This window comes from Schistocerca nitens, chromosome 1 (assembly GCF_023898315.1).
Source record: "Schistocerca nitens isolate TAMUIC-IGC-003100 chromosome 1, iqSchNite1.1, whole genome shotgun sequence".
NCBI lineage: Eukaryota > Metazoa > Arthropoda > Insecta > Orthoptera > Acrididae > Schistocerca > Schistocerca nitens.
In genome coordinates this window covers 751,976,301-751,992,729 of record NC_064614.1, presented here as the reverse complement: position 1 = coordinate 751,992,729, position 16,429 = coordinate 751,976,301, and the positions used below count along the sequence as shown (strand labels likewise).

The 16,429-nt window shown below is 36.7% G+C and overlaps 1 protein-coding gene across 7 annotated transcripts in view; it reads left to right on the top strand.

Moving 5' to 3' along the window:
- LOC126260677 (phosphatidate phosphatase LPIN2) overlaps positions 1-13,036 on the top strand; it is a 326,438-nt gene extending 313,402 nt beyond the window's left edge. For 6 of the 7 annotated variants that reach the window (XM_049958020.1, XM_049958027.1, XM_049958040.1 and 3 more), the window contains 8 exons: positions 2,196-2,345; positions 4,220-4,376; positions 4,457-4,605; positions 4,719-4,846; positions 5,489-5,600; positions 6,292-6,406; positions 9,263-9,366; positions 12,422-13,036. In XM_049958020.1, the coding sequence (XP_049813977.1) occupies positions 2,196-2,345; positions 4,220-4,376; positions 4,457-4,605; positions 4,719-4,846; positions 5,489-5,600; positions 6,292-6,406; positions 9,263-9,366; positions 12,422-12,614 (1,108 nt within the window). In that variant the 3' untranslated portion in view covers positions 12,615-13,036. Of the gene's footprint in view, positions 1-2,195; positions 2,346-4,219; positions 4,377-4,456; positions 4,606-4,718; positions 4,847-5,488; positions 5,601-6,291; positions 6,407-9,262; positions 9,367-9,647; positions 9,837-12,421 lie in introns of all 7 variants that reach the window. The other variant, XR_007546646.1, reaches the window with a different exon arrangement.
- Positions 13,037-16,429: the final 3,393 nt, after the last annotated feature.

Genomic DNA, 16,429 nt, shown 5'->3' with positions numbered 1-16,429 from the left:
AGTTACAAGAAATAAATTTTCAAATTCAGAAACTCAATAATATAAATACCATATTTATGCAATTATAAGGCGAGGTTTTTTCGGAAATTCACTACTCGAAAAATACAGGGTTATCATACATTCACAAATTAAACTATTGCTTATGAGATCAATGTTTTTACATTGTTAAATAGACTAATATATGGCTCATCATACATTTACAGATGAAACTTTGGCCAGTGAGATTTCATACTGATTTTGTTTTGAACAATCCTTAAAGGAAGGACATGTCAGACAACACTTGTGTTTGAATAGGCTCAAGAATTCTTGCTATGCCGAAGCTCGATACAGTAGCAACCATGCTCGAACAATCGAGTGATGTTTGACTTGTAGCACCAATGCAAGGGATCTGTGTGAAACTATGAACTAGCCACAACAGTGTAGTGCTCTGATTAAAAATTGACAGTTTTGAGAAAAACAGGAGGAAATAACATTAAATTCTATCAACTTCCAAACTTTTGTAAAAGTTCTCTTACATGTATGGATACCATATATGTATATTTAGGCTGCTTTTTAAGTAAAGATAATGTTCAACAGTGAAAATCTTGCCCTTCAAAAAAATTCTGAACCCAAGCCAATATTATATTTGATTATGAGAAACTAATGATTTATCAAGTGGGTTGCAAATGAGAAATTTGGTCACTTTACACACATTACAATACTGGAGGAAATTGTTACTAGATTTTAATCAGCTTTGGAACAAGATGACATTCAGATGAAACAACAAGAAAAAATAATTTAGAATGAAATATGCAACAAATGAAATAAATCATATTAAACTGACTGTAATTATTGTTGTGAGAATAAATTACAACTGAAGACCTGGTGTGGAGACGGTATAAGCAGATGTCACTAGATTGTGGGCCGATCAAAGTTTGAGAATTGAACTGAATAATGATGGTGATCTCTTACTAAGTATTAGTTGCTGTTGTCACATATGACCTGCAGCCTAAAAGATACTGCCATACATGTTTCACTCTTGCTGAATTAAAGCACTATGGGAAGTTGGAGGGGGAAGAGTGACTCATCTTGGCTGACTACAATGAGTGCAGGGAGGGGAGTTCAGCAGGCAGAAAATTCATTGTGCAGCCAACTTTGGGAATGTATACTGCTTACTTTGGCTTCTTGTGAACATCTACTATGTTTAAATTGCAGTTTGCCTGAATCCATTTGCACTTGGAATCGAACTGACTTTAAAATTGAACCGATACTCAACAGTAGTATAAATTTCTGCAGGAGATGAGAAAAGTGTAGATGGGGGTCAGTGGCATGCTTAAGTTTTTTGTGCAGTAATCTTGTGGACACTAACTGTGAAGTATGATGGGAAGGATTGGGAGTGTCAGCTGCTGGTTCCACACAGCCAGTAAAAGAGCAGTGGGCGGATGATATGTTTTGGAAGCAAGAGGCATTGTTAAGATTCTCACATCAGTACAGAATCGTAATCCACTGTGTATTCAGGGAAAAAAAGCTTTTCTTATGTCCCACAGTAACCACAACCTCAGAAATCGAAATATATTTAGAAGAAACAGCCAAATATTTGTGGCAACAGAGGTAAAAGTTTCACAGCTATCCTGTTAGGATGATAAAAAAATAGTAATTCCACAGACGACAGGCAAAGTAACAAAAATTGCAGTGAAGATAAAAAGTAATGTAAACAATTTTTTTATTTTATTTCTCCTTGTATTATCAAATTGTAGATAATCAATAAATGGCATAAATGTAGAATAGATGTAATGTTATCTCTTTAGACAAATCCCTTACATCAATAAAAGTTTGTAATTTTGATTAGTCAGAATTTCTCAAGGAGCCTCTTAAAAAACAGGGTTAACTTACATTCAGGGTTCTTATACCTGGATAAATACAGTGTATGTATCAGTTGGCTAATTTCCTCAGTAGCTACAGTGAAAATTTCACAAGCTATTGAGATGAATAGGTGCTTTAAACACTAATCAAATGACCAAAGCGCACGCACATATGTGCGCGCCCACACACACACACACACACACACACACACACACAGAGAGAGAGACAGAGAGAGAGAGAGAGAGAGAGAGAGAGAGAGAGAGAGACTGGAGGGTTTACATTTTTGTAAAGCACCGTATACAATAATTTGTGACCCAATACAAAATCCTAAAATATTATACATTGTGTTTCAGAAGCTTGAGTGAAGAGGAGGATATGGCAAAAGAAACAGAAAAGCAAGAGCTACCAAAATCAGAGACAAAAGATATTAAAACTGATGAAATAGAATGTTTGCAAGAAGCAACCTTCCAAGAGTTGGAAACAATGACAGCTGCTCAGAAAGAGTAAGTTTCTATCAGGCTTGGGATTTGTAAGAATGAAAGCTATACAGTAGGTAATGGGAGGGTTCCATACTTAATTTTATCGCAAATTGCATTAAATCAGTTTCTTAAGGCACTATTGTGATTTTATGTGGATTATTGAAGTGTGAACAGTTTAATGCTGCCAATGTAATGTTAGTACTATGTAACTTTTTGTAGTAAGTCTGTTTTTACTGTCAATTTTCACTGTACCATTAATTCTTATAATCTAACCCTTAGCACCCTTGTTTTTCATTAGTTTTACTGCTGCAGAAGTATTTTGGTTCTCTTTTAAAGGATATGGTACCTTTCAGTTGGAAGCATGGCTCTGGGAGCCTCAGTATGTATAATTTTTACCAGTTAGCAATTGAAGATTCCAAGATTTTCCTTATCCAGACATAATTTTCCCTTAACTTTTACACTGCTTCTAGATAAATGCTGAAGCAAGGGACAGGAATTTCTTTAGATCTTCCACTAATAATTTGGGATCTCTTACAGTTATTATGTTGACTGGACAATGTGTCACCTAAAGTGTATGTACAAAAAGCCTTCTTTGTACCCCAGTCAGTCAGCTACTGGTCTAACAGGTTCTGAAGTGCAGAACACTCCTGAGCCATTTAGATGTATCTTATAGTCATCACTCTCACAGTGCAAGTCTAGGAAGTTGCAGTCTACCTTGTTACAGACATTTTGAAATAACTCGTTAAATTTAGAAGTTCCACAGATTTCAAACTATGTGTTTGAACATGTCTTGCAATTTTACTTGTCCTCTGGCCGAACCTACAAGTTTGCGTCTGTGTAGCCACACCATATGCATGTGTTTCAGAGTATCTATTTACATATCTGCCACTAAACCTGACATAGCAGCCCCTAGTCAAATGCACTCTTAGTAGAGGACCGTCTTATTTGTCTGCTTAGTAGAGGACCCTCTTATTCGTCCGCAGCTGGTGGTCTGTCTGCTACCATTGCTGTCTCTGGATAACGGGGTCCCGGATTCAATTCCCGGCCAGGTTGGGGATTTTGTCTGACCGGGGATAGGGTGTTTGTGTTGTCCTCGTCGTGAAAGTGGTGGTGGTGGTGGTGGGTAGTGTTTAACGTCCCGTCGACAACGAGGTCATTAGAGACGGAGCGCAAGCTCGGGTTAGGGAAGGATTGGGAAGGAAATCGGCCGTGCCCTTTCAAAGGAACCATCCCGGCATTTGCCTGAAACGATTTAGGGAAATCACGGAAAACCTAAATCAGGATGGCTGGAGACGGGATTGAACCGTCGTCCTCCCGAATGCGAGTCCAGTGTGCTAACCACTGCGCCACCTCGCTCGGTCGTGAAAGTGGCTTGATTGGACTATGTATAGATTGGGACTTTGTACGGACGCTGATGACCACAGAGCTGAGTGCGCTGATGACAGCACAGTTGAGCGCCTTGCAAACCAAAGATCACCACTCCTCTTATGTACCCCATGAATCAGTTGCATTCTATTAATCGGTGTGATTTCTGTACATTGTACAGAAATTGCAAAGGAATGTAAGGTTTTACACCAACTTCTCTTCATATTTTTCTTGTTTGGTCACTTACACGGTTCCTCCCAGGGCATTTTTGCCACGGATTGAATTTTTTACAGGAGTGGTTTCAGGACTCAGAATTCCAGTCCAAGAATAAAATGCTGAGAGCAACTGGCTTTCCACTAGTTGCCTGTCCACGTACTTTATTGTATTATCTCTGTATGCCCTGGAATTCTACTGTTTCTAGGGAATTAATTAATGGTGAATGTTAGGTCTCGGTGCAAATGTCATTCATTAGAACCAAACTACGTAATTAATTGATATATTGTGACTTATTGATACAATGACTTATTTTTCAGATCAAAAGAAGAAGGGTACAGTGGTTCGAACTCTTCAGATGAGTCAGATGGTGGCCAAACAAAACAGCAAATCGTGAAGAAACCTCTTGAGAAGAGATCCTATTATGATCATCCAGAAAAGTACAGGAAAACTTTGCGTCTTTCTTCTGATCAGATTGTAAGAATGCATTACATTGCAGTGTAATTAATAATTATTTGTAGACGAGCAGAGTGGAATTTATTTTTGTTACTTTTCAGGCTAAGCTAAATCTCCAGGAAGGTGCTAATGAGGTTGTCTTCAGTGTTACCACAGCATACCAAGGAACAACTAGGTGCAAATGCCACATATACCGTTGGCGTTATGATGATAAGATTGTTATCTCTGACATTGATGGGACAATTACCAAGTAAGTTGCTTTGACATAACTGTCCAGCATCTTGTTCGTACCATCTCATGTGTAAATGTACATTTGATCATGCATGGTACAGATCCATACTTACAGTGCATCATTTTACTTAGGTCTGATGTTCTTGGGCATATCTTACCCATTGTTGGGAAGGACTGGGCACAGAGTGGAGTAGCACAACTTTTCACAAAAATAAAAAATAATGGCTATAAGCTGTTATATCTCTCAGCACGGGCCATTGGTAAGCATGTTTCTTCTTTTCTCTGTTGTGTGATTTTCAATTTATGTCAGTAGTGTTAGTGACTACATGATATGATAGCAAAGTAGTAATTCTTGCCTTTCATTAGCGTTATTTCTCATTGTCATTACACCATAGAGTCATGCTTAATTATTTTTTTTACCTTGGCTAACTAATATATACACTTAGATATTTTAGAAACAAAATTTGTGAAGAAACACTGGGAACACTTTTGTTAAACATTTCTTGCAAGAGTCAGGCAATTGTTCATTCATCTACAGGTGACTTTTTACATTGATCCTAGACTTCTCAGGTCTGTACAAGAATAGCGGCGCGCGCACACACACACACAGTAGAATGACAGTTCTTTTTTAATTTTTTAAAATATTTACGTTTCTGTCACTAAACTACCCTTTGCTGTATAGTATTAAAAGATATCATTAAATATTTCAGTTTCATTCTGTTATTGCAGTGTGTAGACTAACATGACAATATTCCCCTGTTTTATTTGTTGATATGTCAGTGTTTGTTCTGATGTGATGTGTACTTGTAGCATTGTGAGATACACTTTTTGTTCGTTTGTTAGAAAGTCACATAGCTATTTATTTGATTAATTTCCTGAAAAATTATTTTGTTTGTTTACAGGTCAGGCACGTGTAACAAGAGAATACCTTAAATCTATAAAACAAGGGAATCTCTCGCTGCCTGAGGGCCCACTGTTGCTCAACCCCACCAGTTTGATCAGTGCATTCCACAGGTATTTGTAAACAAAACTCTAGCTTATTGTACGCCCACACATGATTCATAAATTCACATTGATGGAGAGGCTGTACACACAAGAAGAGAGAACTATTAATAAAGCACAAGAAGCACTGAAATTTTGTCACTTTTGCTCATATGTACATTCTCTCATATGTGTAGTGTATACTTTTACTGGTGCTGTGTGGTATAGAAATTTATTTTTTCAGTAATTCATTTCCAACTTAAGATTGCTACTCAAAAGGAAGAAAACTTGTTTCTGATACAACATGAAGGTCGTGGGTTTCCAGCTAAGTTCCCCAAAATGGTGCGATGTTGCAATAAGCTCACTTAGCTAGAAACCTGTGAGCTTTATATTAAACTCACTGAGAAAGACAATGAGATGATGATCATCTTCATACTTTGGGGTTGAGTTTAAATTTGGAAACTCCTGTTACAATGTTAAAAGCTGAAGGCATTTCTTTCCTGGTCCTTTCATATGCATCAGCAGACCATAGGATAAGTAGTTACTTAAATGCAGTCATTTTCCTCTTAGGATTGTGTATCTGTTGAAAAAGAAAGTGCTATAGTTATTTCAAATCTTTTTCTTGTTTACCAGTGACATCACGTGGTAATTTGTTGTAGATGTAATTAGTTATTGGTTAATAAATCTTTCACCTTCAATTAATTATATGTTTTTATTTTTTCAGAGAGGTAATAGAAAAGAAGCCTGAGGAATTCAAGATCTCATGCCTCCGTGATATTCAAGCATTGTTTCCAGAAAACAGCAAGCCATTCTATGCTGGATATGGCAATAGAATTAATGTAAGTGTATTGCTCATCAGAGGCGTTTTGGTACCAGTAATAATATTCGAATATGAAGAGAGAATTGGTTAAGAGTTTGCAGTTAAATACAGTGATCTTATGTTTCTGGCGAATATGTGCCTTTCAGTGTCCACCTTTTTTTTTTCTCTTTGAGAAAGTTGTATTCTTCAATCCATTCATGCGAATCAACATTTTATCGTATGGCGTTGTTGGCCGGGAGGCCCCATTCGGGGGAGTTCGGCCGCCAGCCCCACACACCATTATGGAGTCTCTCGGTGTGTTCACTTTCGTTTGTGAGCTTTTGATGGAGAACACTGCTGACAGCACAATACATGCAGAGATTCATGCTGATGGTGAAATACGTGGTGTGATTCCCTTTCTTAGTGCTAAAGGCATGTAAGTGGCTGAAATTCGTTATCAGATAAGTGAAGTAACGTGCATGATAAGGAAGGAAGGAGGTGACCTTCAATCATGACTGATGACTCAGTACAGAAAGTTGCTAAAAAAGAGGGAGAGAACAGACACTTTACAGTTTTGATGTCATGTGAAGTTTCCTCAAGTGTCAAGAAGTGTGCTTTATACATTTGTTATAGAAGGGTTTAAATTATTGAAAGTTATACTCTCACTGGGTACTGAAAATGCTGACTGAGGTGCACAAAAGCAAACATGTAGCCAATTCATTGACTTTCCCAGAACAATACAATGAGTTTTTAAGTGAAATTGTGATGGGCAACAAAACATGTATGGCTTATGTTACACATGAATGAAAGCAGCAGTCCAGGGAATGGCAGCATCATCACAACCCAAGAAAAATTCAAGCAAACAATTTCAGCCCACAAAATCTTATGTAATGTTTTTGGAAAAGGAAGGAAGTGTTGCTTCTGAATATTTCCCCCTCGTGGCGACACCATAAATTCCACGAGTTATCGTGAGACCTCAAAAAATTGTGCCATGCAGTTCAAAGCAAAAAGTGTGGCATGCTGAGTAAGGGAATTGTTTTGATTCGTGACACACACACAGCCAGTCAAGCTTGAGCTGATCACATCATTTGGCTGGTAACAACTTGATCACCCTCTGTACATCCCTGATTTAGCACATAGTGACTACCATGTGTTCCTGCATTAGAAGCAGCATCTGGATGGTCAGTGCCATGGTGACGACAAAGATGTCAAAATGACTGTGTTGCAGTAGTTATCTAATCAGGCGGTAGATTTCAACGAGAATGGTATTCAAGAGCTGGTTGCACAGTACGATAAGTGCTGCCTTAATATTGGTGGACATTATGTCGAAAAGTAGATTGTAAAGTGCAGGCTTTCACGTAAAAATAAAATGCTGAGAAAAGTCTACTAGTTTTATTTTTGTTTCAAAAGTTACTCAAAAATGCACCTTGTAACTTTCTGTAAAGATGCAAACATTTCATGTCATATTTTTGTTCTTCTACTTGTAGTTGCTGTATGATTTTTGCTTACACATTTCTGAATAGGACATTTTGACCTGGAGACCACTTTTCAGTGCTTTTGAGACCACCTGAGTCTCACTCGGGCACTGACTGTACCGTTGCATATGTAGGCCTTGGATGCCACCTGGAAAGTACTAAGGATTTTCCATTTAGGTGAAGGAGATTTTCTGATGCCTGAATTTTTCCTTTGTAAAAGTTTTCCTGGATTCTGTGAATCATAAGGTATTTTGTGTAAGCTGTATGAATATATGTTAGACTTCCTAAACTTTAGCCCACACAGTTAAACAGTGCTCCATGATTGCTTATTGAAACTGAAGTCTGCTGTAATTCATCACTTTTGTGGTGGAATAGCTGGTTACTTTCTGGAAAGAAAATCTAATTTCATTTCTACTCTCAGTAAGGAGCTGATGTCAAACTGTCACTTTGTTGTAACAAAGAAAATGCCAGGATGGAAACAATAAACAAAAATGAGGAAAGATAACCTGTCTCTTGAAGCTTCTTTGGAATTTACACTTTGTCGTTACTGAAGGTCTTGAGCGACCTTGCCCATTCAGTTATTGTTTCTGTATTTGTTGCAAACAAATGGTTTCATTAGTAACTAGATTTCACTTAAGAATGAAAAGCACTGTAATAAATTAAATTATTGATAGTAATTAATTCTCTCCTCTTTGTTTTGAACAGAAACTACATGATGTGAACATAATATTAAAAAAGTGTTCCTTAGCTGTTAAAGTAGTCAATTACATGAAATTGAGTAGCATGCTGAGCAGAACTGTTGTTTGTTGTTGGGAAGGTGTAAGAATGGTCCACCACTATTCTTATGAGGTTCTAATCGTAATATTTTCGTTTTGATGCTGATAGATCAAGCCGTGCATTTGTCACAAGACTAAAAACAGCTCCTTGGCACCCTTCTTTATAATCAAAAAGTAACTGTTTCGCTAATAGGTATCATGCCATTTCAAAGTTACTACTAAGACAACATTGTATTGTCTATTTTAACTGAATACACTGCAATATAGTGACTCCTTTTTATGCGACCCGAAGAAATTGTGGTGGAATAGTGTTCTGTATTTATGGGACTTAAATTCTAATGAATAAACTGAATATGCATATTACATGTTATATTATTTTGTTCTAAAAAATATTATTTGTTTAAGAAAATAGTGTTTCAACACATCTTAATAATTTTTCTACTATTCTTTTGTATTTATAAACTTGTCATAGAGTAATAGAACCCAGCTTTAGCCACTTGGTAACATTATTTCATATTAGGGTGTAACACGGTAACATACCTGGATAATTTATTGTACCTGACAATGGGCGCAAAAACTTGAGCTCATACATAAAGTGCTGAGACTGAAATACTGTACCTCATTTGTGTTCGTTTCTGCTTTCAGGATGTATGGGCATATCGTGCTGTGGGCATTCCAATTTTCAGAATATTCACCATTAATCACAGGGGGGAACTGAAACATGAATTGACGCAGACATTCCAATCTTCGTAAGTAGTTTTAGAAAATTATTTAATATTTTGGCACTTCCTCTCACTCTCTCTCCATCTGCCTGTTTATTTTTTTGTAGATAGCTTAAGATCATTTACAATTTTACATTGTAGAAAGTTATCGATTCTTTAGATTTTGAATTATGAAAAGTAAAATAATGATCTTAATTCAGATAGAAATTTAAGGTCTTTTAGTATTTAGTTTGTGGCTGGTGTTCCATTTATAGTATCAATGAAATTTTTTGTGCATGCTGTTACACAATTTTTATTTGCTTTTTCAGTTACTCAGGACAAAGTTGCATTGTGAATGACTTATTCCCACCACTTGTAGTATGTTAAAGCAACTTAAACTGCACTGCAGCTAATTACAATGAAATATATTGTTTTACTCGACCATTTTTACCGATGGCCATCAGTCTTCTGGACCAAGAAATGTTAGGGTGTGTAGCTGTATCACCAGCTGCCATCTGGTAAGGGCTGTGACTGATGCGCATGTTGTGCGTTTGAGACTTCTGCTAGTTTCTTGTGCCTGCATGTCCAGTTACTTCCTTATGTCATTGTGGTTCTATAACTGGAAGGCATTTGACTCCAGTGTGCTAAATTTCCCATTTGAAATGTTTCATTCTCTGGGATATTCTCTTAATTTTCACATTTCTTCAATACTGGTCACCCCAACATGCTTAAGATTTAGTTAAACTTGTTCAACATTTGATTTCTAGCTGGAGCAGTGATTGACCTCACTCTCAACACCTTAACAGGAGAAATAATGAACAAAGTGACAGTCAATTTGTTAACTCCTCTACTGTTGATTCTATGACATAACCTGCACCTTATTCTAGCAGAGCTTTGTCTTGGATTAGCAACCATGAGAACTTGCAACTAATGGTTATGTGTTTCAGCATGTATGTTCTATTCTTTTGCTAACTGGGAAAAACAACACTTATATTGTCATCATTTAAAGTCTGTTCTTTTGCTGATGCTTTTTGTTTTCATTGGTGTTCATTACTCAGTAACTTAGTGAAAGCTTTGGCTTAACAGGACAGCCATTTCAGCTTAAAACATAACAAACATGTTCATGAGCATGCTGGAAGCATTTAAATATTATTGTTTACATTTGTGAAAGAGTGCTTATTGTTCCTTAATTTACAGTAGTGTAATCAGTCTTTGTCTGTAAAATACAAAGAATTCAAGGAATTTCTAAAAAATAGATTTTGGGAGCAAAAGTTAATGTCATCCAGGTACACACATTGTTAAAATAGTGGTACATGAACAATGGACATACATTTGACTTGATAAATTTGTGCATCTTCAGTAATTTCCTCAGTGCACTAAATCTGCACCATGACTTGTATTTGTCTCTTATATTCATTGAACAGTTACTAAATTTTGTGAACAGTGCCCTTAAACATTAAGAGAACTTGGTGGGAGTTGATAGCATTGGAAAGGATTTTGAATTTGTGCAGCGGTAGTATCAGTTTGCACTGCAGTCGGCCACAGTATGATGTTTTTGTGAAACAATATAGATGTGTGGTTTATTCTCTCATATAATTGTAGATAACAGTGACTTGGATTTCACACATGATTGTGTCAGTAACTTCCATAACTTTAAGTGGTTTATAAAGTGAAAAAACATCCAGGGTTAATTGCTTCAAGGTAAATGTGAACACAGTGCAGAGGGCTGGCTGAAGATTTTCTTTAATACACTAGATCCTCATTTGGAAGGAAAAAGATAAAGATCCTCACCCAGTCATTTCTCATGGTATGCTATGTGGAAAGCCTGGTTTTGATTATTGGTACTGCCAGGTATTTTTCCTTGGTGGGAGAATGAAATTGGGTGCTTTCAACCTCATTAGGACATTTGAAGAGCTAATTGTATAAATAACTGCTCCAGGATTCAGAAAGTTGACAACTGGAAGAGTGGTGTGCTATTCCCTATATCCCTCACTACTGCATCCAAGTAATTCTGTAGGCAAAGGATAAGGACACTGCTGACTTCACACTGTCCTTACCCAGTTAAAGCTGACGTTTGATGTGAAATGACTGAGTTGTCAATAAGATATAACCCTATCCTACTGTCTCCCCTTTATGATGCTTTTACTGAGAAGTATGGGAATGTAAACACAAGATATTCATTCATGGGTAAAAGTAGGAAAACATTGTGCAGTAGGTTAAATAGAAACTGACTGCATTTGTAAGTTGTCTTCATGGATTTTGTATTGGTTGGTAGTGATACTCATTACAAGCTTACTGGTTGCTGATTTTGTAGAAGAAAGAAAGGGAGGGAGGGACGGAAATTATGGTGAAAGTGATGAAAAGATACAGAAGTATGTGGAAGGCATATTAACAGGTATGTTTGGAGATTGCAGCAGAGGCTCATTCTCCTCTGGATTTATTTTTGTATAGTTTTAAATTGCCATTGTACATGATTAGAAAAATATATTTGAATATTTGGAAGTTAGTTGTAAGCCACAACACGGAATGAAACCTGAATCTCTGCTTCAAGTTATTAGCTCAGCTGCTAAATTATGTATTGAAAATATCAAAGATCTGAAATTAAAAGCATTTATGACTCATTTTTGATCTGCAATGATTACCTACAGTACACACATTTGTTCTGAGTGTTGGGTTCATTTGGTCTAGTTTTGGAATTTTGCAGTGGGAACAAGATTGTGGTAATTGTTACAACAATACTGATATTTGCATCATCAAGTTCACTCTGCAACTGTTGTCATGACTTCCTATGAGTTTGAAGATCCTGTCACACTTGTTAAATTTAGGTTATGATGCGCCGTACTATCAGCTGTAAATAATGAAGTAATAGCTTAAATGAAATCATTTGAATACTCAAAATAATTGTTGTCTACTCCTTGTACAAAACACACACGCATGCAAGGGAGAGAACATTTGGCATGCTACTGCAGGAAAACATTTTTCAGAGTTACACATTGATTGTGGTATCCAAAATAAAAGTTTTGAGCTATTTATTACTTGAGTGTTTCTGTACCATTTTCAGTGGCTCCTCAATGTTATCTTCAAATGAAATTTTATTTTCCAGGTATTCTAACATGAGCTACATTGTGGATCAGATGTTTCCACCTCCTCCAGAAGATACAGCTGAAGATTTCTCCAATTTTGTTTATTGGCGAGATCCAATTGCTGAGATAGAACTGGATCCATCACTTGTGTCAGGCCATTCTGCAATATCAGCTAATGAGGCAGGACACAAGAAAGCAGCTGGCACAGCTTAGTTATTATTTATTCATATAAATACCCTCGTTTAGATTCTCTGCCACATTGTTCACTTGTTACACAAGTCCTGAATTAAAAAAAAAAAAATGCTTTAAAAGAGTGGTAAATGTGTTTGTAGCTAGCAGATGAACCATTTTATGAAATTAAATACCAGGCTTTGTTTTGTGTGTGTGTGTGTGTGTGTGTGTGTGTGTGTGTGTGTGTGTGTTTGATCAGAGAAATCAGCTTGCATTGAGTAATTTTTAAGTGCCAACAATTTTTTGACAGTATTTCGGCACTGTTAGGTGCAAAACTAAACTGGATTGTAATATTCTGTCCTTTGTACTTGATTTTAGGTGCTAAAATATACATTGTGATCAATTCTCCAGAACAATAGGAGTTCCTGTTTGCAAATTTACTAAAAAGCCATTAGTTTTTTTTTCTTTGTGCCCATATTGTGACAAAAAAAAAAGAAAAAAAGTGAAACACAAGGTTCCATGAAATGCCTTAGACTGTTTCTGTTGTATTTGATGATGAATTAAAGGTTTTTTTTTTTTTTTTTCAACTTTGGCACTGGAGCTTGCTCCTAAGTGTAACATCCAATGTTATTAGAGGCTACAGCACATTATATCAGTTTAAATAATTTGACCCAAACTGATATGGCTTTCTACTGATGTTTTCGTAGAAAGGTTAGGTAGGTAGCTATATGTTGTGAGTCATGCTTCTTTTTTTCCCCATTCTCGAGGAGAATTTTGTGATATATGATTAAGTTCAGAATGATTCCTATTGACCTTATAGTAATTTTTGTACATAGTACCTTATCAATATTTTTTTAGGTCATAAATTTTGAGTTTTTTCTGAAACATGTTTGATCTCTCTTAACTCCATTCCAGATTATATAGGTCTGGTGTCAAGTATCTGTTGCATAAAAAATGAGTTTGTAACTTCGTTTAAATGTAGAAATAGAAAGTTTATATATGTTGCACTGTTCGTATGACTGTTCATTGACAGTGTATTTATTTACACTTCTTGAGCACTAATACAAAGACTGAGTAATGTACAAATTAGCGCTTCACCAGACCTCTTTTGTTAGCGCAAGTAATTTAAATTTAGTCAACACACCATATAGTACAATATTTTGTATTTGTTTTATTGTGTTTTCCTTCGTTGTATGAAGGTTTGTGCTATTTGTACCATTTATGTAACACTCCTTGTGTACTGAATTACAATACCTGTGTCTTTTCTGACAGCATCTATTAGTTCAGCTTTAGTGAATGTCATTTGTTTTTCTTTTTTCTGTTTCAAATGCCATGACATTTTGTTAAGTCCAGAGCACAATACACCAAATAAAGTTTCAATAAAAGATTTGTGATGATATAAAACAATTTTCAATTATATTCCAGTACTGGATGTTATTTTGCCAGTGTCATACAAACAAGATGAATGACTCAGTCAAGTGAAGAAATAAATTACATACTGTAAACTTTCTCTATTCATTCACAAATTGTTGCATGAATCCTCTCATGGATGGGGAGCCTTCAGGGATGTGGATCAAGCCAAATTAGACATTAACTGGCCGAAGCAGCTGCTGAAGGCTGTCTCTGCCAAGTATGTAATAACCAATTACAACTAATTCTGACATATTCATCAAGATTATAGTGAGAAATATATCTATATTTCTTCATTATTACAAGCACTGCCTGATGAACAAGTGGAGCACCCAGAAGGCCTGCTCAGACGACAATGTAATATTGTACTGACCATTGGTAATGATCAGTCACAACTCTCTGTGATGGGTAGAACAGCCACCATGGTCCATTAATGATGTTAGTATCATCAGGCACGGTAGGTAAGGTAAGGGGCGTGAATAGCGAGATGTCGAGTGATCACCAGTAGTCACAGAAATGCCGCATGCTCACATGCAACAGTGGTACCAGCACCTGACAAGAGTTTGAAAGGGGCCTCATTATTGGTGTCCATTTGGCCAGCTGATTAAATCATTTTCTGGAGCATTTGGATATGATAGTCATCTGATGTTTGACTACGTGGGACCAGCCCCCAGAGCTACACCATTTCCAAACCAGGAAAAAACTTTATAGTAGCGGCCCCCTTCGAGCGTTTGAGGTAGGATGTCAAAAATTAAAAAAAAATAGATATTTCCAAAAAAAAATGTTCATTTTGTTAGGCATATCTTACTGAAGAGTTTGTTGTATAAAACGTTTGTTTGGGGAAATGTAAGAGATGTTATTTAGTCTTAAGCGTGCCAAGGTGAAGTCCCACACCTCTTCACACAGCATTGTTCTATTGCATGCCATTGTATTTCACTTCGTAGAATTAGTGTGTATTTTCTAATGGAAGCCATCAAACCAATATTTAGGACAGTGGAAATTTAAATGTCCTGTGGTGCCTCTCCTGCTCCCAGTCGGCCTGTTTGACATCCTATCCCCTCCCCCCCTATTTTTTAGAAATTTTTAGAAAAAAACCCTAAAGTTACACTAGATGGTATTATTTGTAATGGGGAGAATAACATCACTTGAAAACATTTGCACTCTTTATTGCCTATTAGCTAATAACTTTCTCTTTTGTGTGACATAAAATTAAATGTAGGAAACATAAAACCAGTACAGACAAGAGACAATAGAGACAGTACAGATTTCTTCTATCCTTAAGTCCCAGCATGTTTTCTCTCTAACCTTGCTACAGCTTCACATGACATGCATTCCTTTCGTCGAAAGAATCTATTACCTCATCAAAGCTCGTCAAGCATTTTGCTACATGAATAGTAGGTTGGATCTAATTTCACCTATTTTGTGACTGTCTGCTAGATAAAATGAAATAGGTCTTTCTAATGCTCCAGCAATTGTAACTCATGTCAAATAAGCGATATTCTTTTGGCACAAATGGTCATTTTTACCTATCTCATTTACATAAATAACATGACAGAATATAAGTCATGACCGAGCGAGGTGGCGCAGTGGTTAGGCACTGGACTCGCATTCGGGAGGACGACGGTTCAATCCCGCGTCCGGCCATCCTGATTTAGGTTTTCCGTGATTTCCCTAAATCACTCCAGGCAAATGCCGGGATGGTTCCTCTGAAAGGGCACGGCCGACTTCCTTCCCCATCCTTCCCTAAACCGATGAGACCGATGACCACGCTGTCTGGTCTCCTTCCCCAAACCAACCAACCAACCTATAAGTCACGAAGTGCCAGTACCAAATGCCTACTAGGCCTATTACAAGCAAATAGTTTTATGTTAGGAAATAGTTTCACATTTGATTCATACACACCAGTATCTCGAGCACGAGATTCAAAAGTAGCAGTACGAAATTTTTATATATTTATAATCATCATATTCATCCATACAATTTGTGTGATGTCCTCCTTTCTTCTTCTTACCTGTTATAATAATCTATCTTATCACTAATTCTGTAACTATTCCTGCCATTGTCAAAACTTATTCTCTGGTTAAATTCAATAATCATGTGAGAATCAGTGGTTCAGTTATCCCGTGTTTATTCTCCAGTTAGGCATTATTACATGTTGTACAACATGTTTTCTGCACATTTTGAGAATAGAACTTAATGTGACTGCTAACTGGGGACTGTACAACTGGCCATTAGTAGTGTAGTGGTCTGGCAAAAATTTCATTTTCTTGCGATACACCAAGAAGATTATGTAATCCTTCTTACCTGTTATTCCTATTAGTTATTTATTTCTACTCGGGTAGTCTGAATCTACGGGTTTCACTAATGATTATAACAACACTGATCATTCTCTCACCCAGTCAACCAACATAAACAAACAGCAATTGGCATTAACCTGTTTGGGTTTA